Source organism: Chanodichthys erythropterus, chromosome 7 (assembly GCF_024489055.1).
Source record: "Chanodichthys erythropterus isolate Z2021 chromosome 7, ASM2448905v1, whole genome shotgun sequence".
Lineage (NCBI taxonomy): Eukaryota > Metazoa > Chordata > Actinopteri > Cypriniformes > Xenocyprididae > Chanodichthys > Chanodichthys erythropterus.
This window is the reverse complement of record NC_090227.1, coordinates 31,256,854-31,269,511: the sequence shown is the minus strand read 5'-3', so window position 1 is coordinate 31,269,511 and position 12,658 is coordinate 31,256,854. Positions and strand designations below refer to the sequence as shown.

At 34.1% G+C, this 12,658-nt stretch overlaps 1 protein-coding gene across 1 annotated transcript; it reads right to left on the bottom strand.

The window, feature by feature from the left end:
• Positions 1–76: 76 nt before the first annotated feature.
• utp4 (UTP4 small subunit processome component) lies at positions 77–9,201 on the bottom strand. The gene is made up of 17 exons (XM_067389220.1): positions 9,093–9,201; positions 8,590–8,762; positions 8,250–8,438; positions 7,713–7,797; positions 7,521–7,610; positions 7,204–7,415; positions 6,669–6,840; positions 6,497–6,588; positions 6,309–6,405; positions 3,873–3,937; positions 3,533–3,655; positions 3,196–3,352; positions 2,617–2,723; positions 1,170–1,265; positions 881–1,066; positions 415–525; positions 77–325 (listed from the first exon to the last, which is right to left on the bottom strand). The coding sequence occupies exons 2-17, from the start codon at positions 8,746–8,748 to the stop codon at positions 209–211; spliced, it is 2,058 nt and encodes a 685-aa protein (XP_067245321.1). The 5' UTR covers positions 8,749–8,762; positions 9,093–9,201; the 3' UTR covers positions 77–208.
• Between the last annotated feature and the right edge of the window lie 3,457 nt (positions 9,202–12,658).

The following is a 12,658-nucleotide window of genomic DNA, read 5'->3' as shown; positions in this document are numbered from 1 at the left end:
AGTTACTAATAACAACACTGATGTAAGAATATACCTGAAGTCAAACATAATCTTCCTAGACAAAAGACCAACACAGAAGGTACAGTAAATATTTATTTTTAATACTGTCTCAGCAGTTTTTACAATGAGGGAACAGGGGGGAAAAATAGCAGTCTTTTAATAAAACACTTCCTTACTAAGGCCACACACATACAGGAGAGGTTTATTCTTAAGTGGCAAATTTCTTTTGTTTGATGGGTGCGGGCAACTGAGTGGAGATGTCCTCTAGAGGGCGCTCAACCACCACCAGAGACTGATCTGACATCAGCTCAACACACAAGATATCCTAAAAAAAAGAGAAAGAATCAAAAGTAATGAATTTTCCATCCAAAATTTCAGGAAAAAAAAAACAAAAAACATGCAGCTCACACACACCTTGAAGGTCTTGCAGACTTTGAAAGCGTGGCTGTGGGACCTCCTCTGTTCTTTTGGGAGGCTCTTCAGAGTCAGCTGATTGTAGAATTGTGTTTTACCATCAGGCAGTGGCTAGAACAGACATACATAGTTTTGTAAATTCATAAAAAAAATAAAATAAAAAAAGGTTGACGATAAATTAACAGGATTAGAAATAAGAAGTTCACAACCATAAAAAAATGACATGACTTCGACAATTGCTAAATCAACTTGAAGAGATTAAATGATTCTTAAAATATAATAAATAAAAATATCCAAATAGAAAAGGAAGAAAATAAATAAATAATGAAAATATTTAGTGAAAAGTTTCAAAGAATACCACTTGGTTTGATATTTTGTTTTTAGACAATTTCAGACATTAATTTTAAGTGTGGCAAATGCTTTCCGAAGCCACTAAATGTACAGAGCATGACTAAGTCAGTCTCACCAGGCTTTGGTCAATGATGCAGAGCATGTACGAATCATGCAGGATGACATGGGAAGGATTTTGGGGATTAAACATCACATTAAGGCATGGTGTGTCTCTTCCCAGCCAGATATCATGAAGGCCCTTTCTCTGCACCAATCTGCTCCAGTCTGTGTATTGTTTCTGTTCTATGGAAAACTCAAACATCTGTGGTGAACAAAAACACACAAGACAAAGAAATACAATCAAAACCACATCAAGTCACACATAAGCATTTCAACGGAGGTTGCCATAAAAGCTCACTAATTACCTGCTGATCTGCATGGATCATGAACAGGCAGTTTGTTGTTGGATGGATGGCCATTGCACTGACAGCAGAACTGTATATAGGAACTGTGCAATGAGGCTGAAACACATGAAGTCATTGTTAACCATCCATCTTCTGTCAAATATATATACAGGTCAAGTACAGATTGTTTTAAAGTAGCTTTAGAGTGATAAACAGGAAAATAATGATTCAGTGATGCAAAGAGGATTCAATTGTTTCAAGGCATGTGATTGGCTGTTTGCTACTGATGTCACTTTCATGAGCATGCTATCCATAAACTCCGGATCAAAGCCTACGTTGACAGAGAAAGCTGATGATCAACGTTATGGTACCAACTAAGTCTGACTGAATTGGTTTGGTTTTGTCAACTCAAAACTAATCCCGTAACCCTACGTTTGTTTAACTGCCATCATGTTACAAGCCTCATTTCTCTTCTGATAATGTCAATAATATCGCCAAAAATGAAGTGTCCCCAACTAAGCAAGCCAAAAGGCATGTATACAAACACTGTGCTCATAAACAGTATTGGGGGAACGCATTACAAGTAACAAGAGTAATGTAATCAGATGCTTTTTCAAGTAACTAGTAAAGTAATGCATTACTTTTAAAATTACAACAAAATATCTGAGTTACCTTTTCAAACAAGTAACTCAAGTTACTTTGTTTTCCCATTTATTAAATGACACTTCTCTTGTCCTCATGTTGAGAGAAATCAGGAGTACAGTGCAGGTGTTGTGTGCGCTGTGTAAACATGATTGTTATTGTAGTAGTTCTAGACTAAATGTGAGGCTTCTGTACTCCTCAAAATGAATAAAAACAGTGAAATGCAAACTCAGAATATTACACAAACCTGCAATAATTATTGATGTTAAACAACAAATAATGTGTTAACCTATTTTTTTTTTTACTGACCTTTGATGACCAAATTCAACCATACTAAGCAAAAATTATTTTTTTTATATTTGTGTTTCTATTGCTGAAGTGTTAAACTTTCTTCTCCTGTTATTCTTCTGCAATCCAGGGGTGCATTTCCCAAAACGAACTATGGTCGCAAGTTCCGTCGTTACCAATAGAGTTCAATGGGGCTTACAATCATAGTTGACTAACGATGCTTTCGGGAAACGCACCCCAGAATGGCAGCACAGCTGAAAGGTTTGTTTTAACTGTGCCCTCTACTGTACAAGCGTGAATTTGCATTTCCTTCAGCCTGAGGCTTATTATTTCACTTACGGAGTGAAAGGGTCTTTTACATTTGCCAAAAACAGAACTTTTTTGTTATTATAAAACAAGCAAGCACAGCCCAGGTGAGAAAAAGTAACGTAATGAATTACTTTCCATAATGCAATTAGTTACTTTTTTGGGGAGTAAACAATATTGTAACGCATTACTTTTAAAAGTAGCTTTCCCCAACAATGGTCACAAAACACACCTTTTGTGTATGCAGGTTGTAGACGTGAACCTCGTGGTCACTGTTCGCGGAAGCCAACCATTTGCCATCTTCGCTGGCTGCTAATAAGTGAATGGCCTGATGGGAACCTGGAAGTGGAGGATAATTTAGTTTTAAAGTCTTATGCTCATCAAGGCTGCATTTCTTTGATCAAAAATTATAGTAAAACAGTAATATTGTGAAATATTATTATAATAATTAAGAAAACTTTTTTTTATCTTAATATATTTTAAAATGTAATTTATTATTCTAGTCTTCATTGTCAGAAGATCCTTTCAGAAATCATTTTAATATGCTGATTTAATGCTCAAGAAACATTTCTTATTATCAAAAATTATAAAAACAGTTGTGTTGCTTAATATTTTTGTGGTAATATATATTTTTTCAGGATTCTTTGATGAATAAAAAGTTATATATTTGAGAATATATTTGAAACCAAAATCTTTTGTAATATTATAAATGTCTTTACTGTCACTTTTTATCAAATTAATGCATTCATTTTTGAATCTGTGAAATTCATTTTCACAGTAGCCTAAAGATAAAACCTTATAGTCCTCTCACCTGACTTGGGTTTAAGGGTGGCCACAAACTTGCAACCTGATTGGCTGAGCGAGACCAAGTGCACTGATGACTGTGTGGAGGCGGAAAACAAATGGGAGGAGTCTGAGGAGAAGCAAAGCTGACTGGCTGAGCTGAGTACCTTTGGAATTTTGGATATCTGAAAGAAGGAAAACAAAAAAACAAAAAACAATGTCAGTCTATTATTTAATCAGTTTTCTTTGGACTTTTATCTGAGGCAATCAGATTTTTCAAAATTCAAAGACAATCTATGTATTTCTTTACCATGCTTCAAAGCTATGTAATTTGTTTCATGCAGTTCTGTGGAAATCTACAGTACCTTTGTGATGCTGACGTTGTTATTGTCGCAGTGTAGCCTGTAGAGCCGTAAACTGCTGGCTGTGGAGTACGCAATCCATTCTCCACAGGGAGACACAGCACTGCAGCGGATGTGATCCTCTCCCTGCAGATAAACATCACAGCTCAATCACTTCATTCATTTCAGTGGCACTACGGATGTCACAAATCTCAACACATACTGCATGCATAGAGTTATAAAGAGGACTACTCAATATGGATATTTTGAGAAATCATTTTAATCAATTGTAATGTTTAAAAAAAAATATTCACATCATGCTTTAAAGAAAAATTGACATTGATTTTCAAAGCAAGGATTGTACCTTCACTTTCAAATGAAGCAGTTTCTCTGGTTTTCTTTTTACAAGTAAACTGCTTCCTGGTATGCCTGAAAACATACAACAACACCAAGGAAAAATTTACATTATATGCCAAAGTCAAATAGAAATTATTTCATACGTTATCAGTCAAAAGCCTGGAGACACTCAACTAAACTGGTTTTTCATTTTTATAAACGTCTTTTCATGTAAAGGATTAACACGATGTCTACACCGGACGCGATCGGCGCGACGCGTCAAAAGACAATGCGGCGCGGCACGACATGTTCCCGACAGTAAACAGATTCCCCGTTCTATTTCTGACGTAGTCCAAGTGCTTTGCAACGGTCGTCTTGTTGCGTTCAGTGTAGACAGCTTTTAGCTGTTGCGGCACGGTGCAGCGCAACACGATAAAAGTCGCATCTAGTGTAGACACGGTGTGAGATTACCTGCTTAAAGGGTTAGTTTACCCAAAAATGAAAATTCTGTCATTACTCTCATTACCCTCATGTCGTTTCACACCCGTAAGACCAAATTAGGATATTTTAGTTGAAATCCGATGTCTCCATGAGGCCTCCATAGGGAGCAATGTCACTTCCTCTGTCAAGATCCATAAAGGTACTAAAACATATTTAAATCAGTTCATATGAGTACAGTGGTTCAATATTAATATTATAAAGCGACGAAAATACTTTTGGTGCGGCAAAAAAACTAAATAACTTATTTAGTGATGGCCGATTTCAAAAAAATGTTTCAGGAAGCATCGGAGCATTGTGAATATGTGTGTCGAATCTGCAGTTCGGAGCACCAAAGTCACGTGATTTCAGCAGTTTGGCGGTTTGACCCACGATCCGATTCATGGCTCGATACACTGATTCATGGCTCGATACACTGATTCATGGCTCGATACACTGATTCATGGCTCGATACACTGATTCATGGCTCGATACACTGATTCATGACTCGATACACTGATTCATGACTCGATACACTGATTCATGACTCGATACACTGATTCATGATTCGATACACTGATTCATGATTCGATACACTGATTCATGATTCGATACACTGATTCATGATTCGATACACTGATTCATGATTCGATACACTGATTCATGATTCGATACACTGATTCATTTATGCTCCGATGCTTTCTGAAGCAGTGTTTTGAAATCGGCCATCACTTAATAAGCAGTTATTTTGTTTTTTTGGCGCACCAAAAATATTCTCGTCACTTTATAATATTAATATTGAACCACTGTACTCACATGAACCGATTTAAATATGTTTTTAGTACCTTTATGGATCTTGACAGAGGAAGTGACATTGCTCCCTATAGAGGCCTCACGGAGCCATCGGATTTCAACTAAAATATCTTAATTTGTGTTCCAAAGATTAACGAAGGTCTTACGGGTGTGAAACGACATGAGGGTAAGTAATAAATGACAGAATTTTCATTTTTGGGTGAACTAACCCTTTAATATTAATTTTATAAAATGTGCCAACATTTTCAGTATACATGGGAACTCTTTCAATACTGTATAAAAGCATCCCCAAATGCACCTCATGAGAGAACGAGCTTTATACAAAGGGTGGCTTACTTTAAAGAAGCTAAAATTTCAATCAAAAACCTACTTTAGCTTGATGATAATATTTTCTTAGAGCTGCTGTAATGCCAAAACAATCTCTGTCAATTAATTTTCCTATTATCACTGTGAAGCCGCTTTGAAATAATCTCTATTGTGAAAAGCACTATATAAAAGAAGATGACTTGACTAAAATTTATGTTTTTTTATTTGTTTAACATAACAGTCACTACACACACTACCGTTCATAGGTTTGGAGTTGGTATAATTTTAATTAAAGTTTTTGGATAAAGTCTCTTATGCTCACCAAGGCTGCATTTATTCAATCAAATTACAGTAAAAACAGTAACGTGAAATAGTATTACAATTGAATTTTTTTCCAAATTGAATGTTTTAAAATGTAATTTATTCCTGTTATGACAAAGCTGAATTTTCAGCATCATTACTCCAGTCTTCAGTGTCACATGATTCTTCAGAAGTCATTCTAATATGCTGATTTGGTGCACAAATGTTGAAAACAGTTGTGCTACTTAATATTGTTGTGGAAGCTGTGATGAATAGAAGATTACTTTTACTTCAAAATTACTTTCAGCATTTATTTGAAATGGAAAACGTTTGTAACATTCTAAATGTTTTTACTGTCACTTTTTAATCAATGCATCCTTCCTTGCTGAATAAAAGTATTAATTTCTCTCCAATTTTTTTCCTCCCATATACTTCTATTTGTGCCCCTTCATAGCTTTAGATGACTTTACTATCATTCTAAAATGTGGGAAACAGTAATTGTAAAGAATGATTAGGTGTGTCCAAACTTCTAATTGATATTGAGGATCACACTGAATATCATCTTCACCTTGTCCTTCACTCTCTCCTAGTCTCCAGAGCTCCAGATGAACAGGATACTGGAAAAGCATCAGGCCTGACTTTCTTGCACAGGACACCAGACTCCTCTGCAATGAAAAAGTGTAGAACAAGACCCTGCTATTAAAAATCTATTACAAACATGTCTTCTAAGTGCAACTCCAAGTTCACAATACTCACATGTGGAAAGTTAATCTTCCGCAAGGCAGAGGCCGATGACTTCACTTCAAACTTGTCTAATAATGGTCTCACGACCAGCTGTGTGTCCATACCTGAGATGACAAAATACTCATATGATGGATTGAATGATGAAAGCAACTCTGTTCTAACCATCTAAGAAGAAAAAACTCACCTCCTGAAACCACAGCTGTTGTAATCTCCGCCACAGCTCTGACATCGTGAGTGTGGTTCCTAAATGTTCTGGTTCTGACCCATTCTTTATCATCCTTATCCAGAACCATAGAGATGAACTGGAACTGTACCACAAATCCTTCTGATGTCCCGACCACAAGGCTGTCCTCATTCTGTCATTCAAGAGGTTACAATAAGACTTTTTCCTATCTGTTTTATTGTTGTATGTTGTGTAATCTATTATGTACACTACAATTCAAAAGGTTGGGGTCAGTAAGATCTTTAACAGCACAACTGTTTTCAACATTGATGCAAGGAATGTTTCTTGAGCACCAAATCAGAAAATTAGAATGATTACTGAATGATTTTTATTATAGTAGAATTTCACAATCTTACTGTTTTTACTGTATTTTTAATCAAAAATAAATGCAGCCCTAGTGAGAATAAGAGACTTCTAAAATAATATTTTAAAAGCTAGTCTTTAAAGTCAAATGTGTCACTACCATTTGCACGCAAATTTGCAGCAATCTTCTCACCTGAGAGACTGATAAAGCCAGCACATCACATTTTGTGACATTATGGCTTTTGATTAGGGTACCAGTGTGATCGTTCCACATTTTGACCATTCCCACAGAGTCTCCACTGATGATGGTCCCATCCGATAAGTAGACCACACTCCACACCATGCACTCCTTACTGCGGGATGTCCCGACCCCTCTGTCAGCCAGCATCCTGTGTATAGAGTGGCCTAAAAAAAAAGACATTAAATGATTACATTAAAGTTCTCCAGTTCATCTACTCATTCTAAAAGATTGCAATGAGATGTTTTGGAAGAAAGACAAATTCTGTTTACCTGTCTCCACATCAAAAACCTGGATCCTATCCATCATTCCAGCTGCTATTTTAGAGCCTGATGGATGCCAGGACAGAGAGATGATGCGGCCTGTGGAATAAGGTTGTCAGATGTTCAGACGTTTTGTATTTTTAATAAGGTAACCATTAATGACATGCATCTGAAACTCTCAAACAAGACCAATAATCTCACCTTTCTGCCTGTCCAGATTTCTCTCAAATTGTATTTTGTCTTCATTCACCTCAAACAATTTCACAGTTCCGTCTTCACAACCAACCTACAAACATTAAAAACACAAAATCTGAAATCACAAAAACTTTAATTAAAATGTCATGCTTTATCTTTCCTTAAAGCTGCAGTCCGTAACTTTTTTTGGTTAAAAATGATCCAAAATCAATTTGAGCAAGTACATAACCAGGCAGTGTCCAAAACTATCTCAATATCTTGTCCCGATTCACAACGGTTAGCTTGTAATCATGTTTTATAATAAGAGTGACATTTGCATCACAGCAATAGCAAACCACAATTATCCAATCAATTTCCAAGAAGCCATTTCACTCAGATATATGACATAATAGGGAAGATTATCACAACTCCCACTTCATGCTGACTTTGAAATAAATGGCATTTGTTTTGATAACAAAATTATTTAATACAATAGGATTCATACATGAAGTGTGGGTGATTTCTAGGTCACTGTACACATTGTACTAAGGAAAGTAAACCTACCACTAAGTGTGTTCCTTGTTGATTGCCTGTAATAGTCCAGATTGGCCCTCCATACGCTTCTATGGTGTATTTCACGCTCTGATTTGTCAGGTCATACTCAGTTATTTCACCATTTAGTCCTGCACTGAAAAGACGCTCACCAACCCAGGACAGGCCTTCAATCCCACACTGCTCTCTGCCAGGGATGATCTGTGGACATAGGAAACATAATTAAGCATCTTTAACACAGTTTGCTGATCAAAAACCTTTTTATCAAAATAGCTCTGGTACTCAAACCTAAGAAAGTGATGTCTATGATCACTGATTTGATAAACATGACAAAGCTTTACTTAACATGTACCTTTTCTTGGAAAAAGCTGTCTGAACAGTGGAATATCTCCACTGTTCCGTCCAACCTCGCCACTGCCATCCTTTCATTTTGCTGGTTGAAAGCCAGGGCTCTGATTCCCGATGGCATGTAATCAAAGAGCCGAACCCGGTGAACTTTAAACTCCCCCATCGCTGATCTGAGACCTATGGACAAAATAAGCACACTGTACGTTATTTGTTTTGTCATAGAGCCTGATATTTTGATCAAGTACCTTGTTTATGATAATTTTGCTAAAGTTATCATAAACGAGGAGCCTATTTATATAACTGCAAATGTAACTTGTTTAAACATCAAAATTTCTAACTTTATTTAAAAAAAATTGTCCAACTGTATCATGTTCTGGCTTGTTTCTGAAACTGTCTTTCTGAAGTAGGTTAACATACTTATTTACGTGACACAGCCTTAATGCAGCATGATACGAGAAGAAAAGAATACAAGTAAAAAATGACTCTCTCTCTCTTTTTTTTTCTTACCCTCTTTTCGTATGTATTTTGCTCTCTTTCAGATTTTTCCCACTCAGAAGTACCGCACACGTTGAGCTGCAGGATCCACCACGTTGGTTACTCTTGACCCGGAAGCCCCTGTCTACAAAAACTAATTTCAGAATAAAGGTCCCGATCGAAACAACATGATTAAACAAATTATTAGGCCTATAATACATGTTGTTTCGATATTATTTAAACGCAATGTCAGTTAATTTTAAAATAACAACATAATTACATAAATTAGATTATCAGAGTTACAACTTAGCTTTAAAATATTTATTATATAATCTGATTTATATTCATGAGAGCTTGCATTACTATATTCTTCAAGAAACATTAACATTACACTTTTTCCTCAACAATGGTGACAATAAACAGAAATCTTTTTTGTGACTTTAGTAGCTTGTTTTGTGATGTTCAGAGTTAATCTGTTTATCTGAAAATTTTGTCACCATCTGTGTGAGTCTACGTGATCTTGAATGAGTCATTTCTGCACAATGACAAAACTAAATTTTATGCATTATCATAGGAATACAACAACATAAAAAAAAAAGTACAATATTGTATGTATGGTTATGAAATCATCAACAATGAGGAAACAAATCCATGTGATCAGATTTTTTTTTCTCTCACTATTTTCTTTGTAACAAATAGTAAAGTTAAAACGTCAAGGGTCAGGAGCCAAACTAAAACAAGTGTTTACTTCCATAACGGTGACTTCAAACTTTATTATTTTGAATAAAACATCAACACCTCATTAAGACATTTTGAATTAAAGAAACAAAGTCAGAGTGGTTTGTAATAAGTGAAGATGCAGAGATCTAGAGAGATCTGTTAGTGTCTCATGTTCTGTTTCTGTTATCTGAGTTTGTGAGGTAACCATTGTGCTGGAGAGTAGAGCCTGTGCTTCAGTCAGTGATGATCCAGAAACACTGATGATCTGCTGCATGTTGCTTTATTTAAAGACTGCAGTAACTGTGTAGTTGTTGATGCAGTAATACAATAGTTATATTAGCTTGTTATTTTAACATTCCTATAACGTAATGCTAACATTCTCCTAAAATTATTATAATGTTACTTTAACATTCCCCTAGTGTTATTTTTATGTTCCCCTAAAGTTATTTTAACATTCCTATAACATAATGGTAATGTTCTAAAGTTGTTCTTACATTCCCCTAACGTTATTATAACATTATTCTAACGTTGCCCTAATGTTATTCTAACATTATTTTAATGTTGCTCTAATGTAATTTTAACATCCCCTTAACATCATTATAATGTTCCCCCAATGTTAATTTTAACGTTCACTTAACGTTATTTTAATGTTCCCCTAATGTTATTCTAACATTATTCTAACGTTATTTTAATGTTCCCCTAATGTTATTCTAACATTATTCTAACGTTATTTTAATGTTATTCTAACATATTCTAACGTTATTTTAACTTTTTTTAATGTTATTATAATATTATTCCAAAGTTATTTTAATGTTATTTAAACATGATTCTAATATTATTCTAACGTTATTTTAACAACCCCTTAATATTAATGTAATGTTCCACTAACGTCATTCTAATATTATTCTAACGTTATTTTAACAAACCTTAACATTATTATAACGTTCCACTAACGTTATTAACGTTACTAACGTTATTTTAACAATGCCCTAATGTTATTCTAACATTCCCCTAATGTTATTCTAACGTTATTCTAACATTATTCTAACATTATTCTAACATTATTTTAATGTTTTTTTAACGTTATTCTAATATTATTCCAACATTATTTTAACGTTATTTAAACATTATTCTAATATCATTCTAACGTTATTTTAACAACCCCTTAACATTATTACAACATTCCACTAACGTTATTCTAACATTATACTAACGCTATTTTAATGTTCCCTAATGATATTCTAACATTATCCTACCATTATTTTAACATTATTCTAACCTTATTTTAACGTTATTTTAATGTTATTCTAACCTTATTTTAACGTTCCCCTAACGTTATTCTAATGTTATTTTGAGGTTCCACTAATGTTATTTTAATGTTCCCTTAACATTATTTTAACGTTCCCCTAATGTTATTCTAATATTATTCTAATATTATGCGAACATTATTCTAACGTTCCCTTATTGTTATTATAACATTCCCATAACGTTATTCTTACATTATTCTAACATTTTCCTAACGTTATTCTAAAATTATTCTAACGTTATTTTAATGTTCCTCTAATGTTATTTTAACGTTCCCTTAACATTATTCTAATGTTTCCTTAACATTATTCTAACGTTCCCCTAATGTTATTCTAACATTATTTTAACATTATTTTAACGTTCCCTTAATGTTATTCTAATATTTCCCTAATGTTATTCTAACATTATTTCAACATTATTTTAACATTACTCTAACATTATTCTAACGTTCCCCTAGTGTTATTTTAACTTTACCCTAATGTTATTGTAATTTTCCCCTAAAATTATTCTAACGTTCCTATAATGTAATTCTAATGTTCTCCTAACGTTATTTTAACTTTCCCCTAATGTTATTTCAACATTCCCTTGATGTTATTCTAATGTTATTTTAACATTCCCCTAACGTTATTATAATGTTACCCTAACATTATTCTAACATTATTCTAACATTTTTCTGTTATTTTAACATTCCGCTAATGTTATTTTGACATTTCCTAAACATTATTCTAACGTTGCCCTAACATTATTATAACATTCCCCTAATGTTATTCTAACATTCCTATAACATTACTCTAACATTCCCTTAATGTTATTTTAATGTTCCTCTAACGTTATTCTAACATTCCAATAAGGATATTCTAATGTTTCAACCTCTGTAATGCTGTACATCAGTAATCATCCAGCTCACCTGCAACCCAGTTCCTAGAATGTTATTCTAACGTTCTCCTAAAGTTATTCTAACATTCCTTTGACGTTATTCTAACGCTCCCTTAGCATTATTCTAACATTAACGCTATTCTTGTTGAACCAAAGGTTATCTTCAAGTTGAGTTAACTTCTATGTTTAGCTGAGTTAACTAATATTTTTAAGGCAGGTGAACTTTCATTTCTAAGTTTAACCATACCTTTTTAATTTTCTAAATAAAGATTTTTTGGATAAAATCTGTGAAAAAATATTTGAAGGAGACTTCTTTCTTCATTAATTTCAAACCCTCCATAACACCATATCTAAAAACATAGAGGGTACACTTAAAGATGACACTGAAAGATTTTGTCAACTGTTTTATTTGAAATAACAAAGCAGTAGCACCAGTTTCAAATGTTTTGATTTATTGAAGGCTGTATTGTGGTTTATCCCACTTGTCAGACTTGTATAGCTTATCAAAGAATAGTGGAGAAAACACAGATCTGCACAATCAGTCACAGGCTCAGTAAACAACAACAACAACAACAACAACCACAGTTGAAGCACCATATGAAAAACAAATATTTTGCAGTGATGGAGCAAAGCTGAAATTTAACTGTTGCTTGGTTATGGTGAGCTGTTGAGGCAATCACTTAAACACATAATATTTT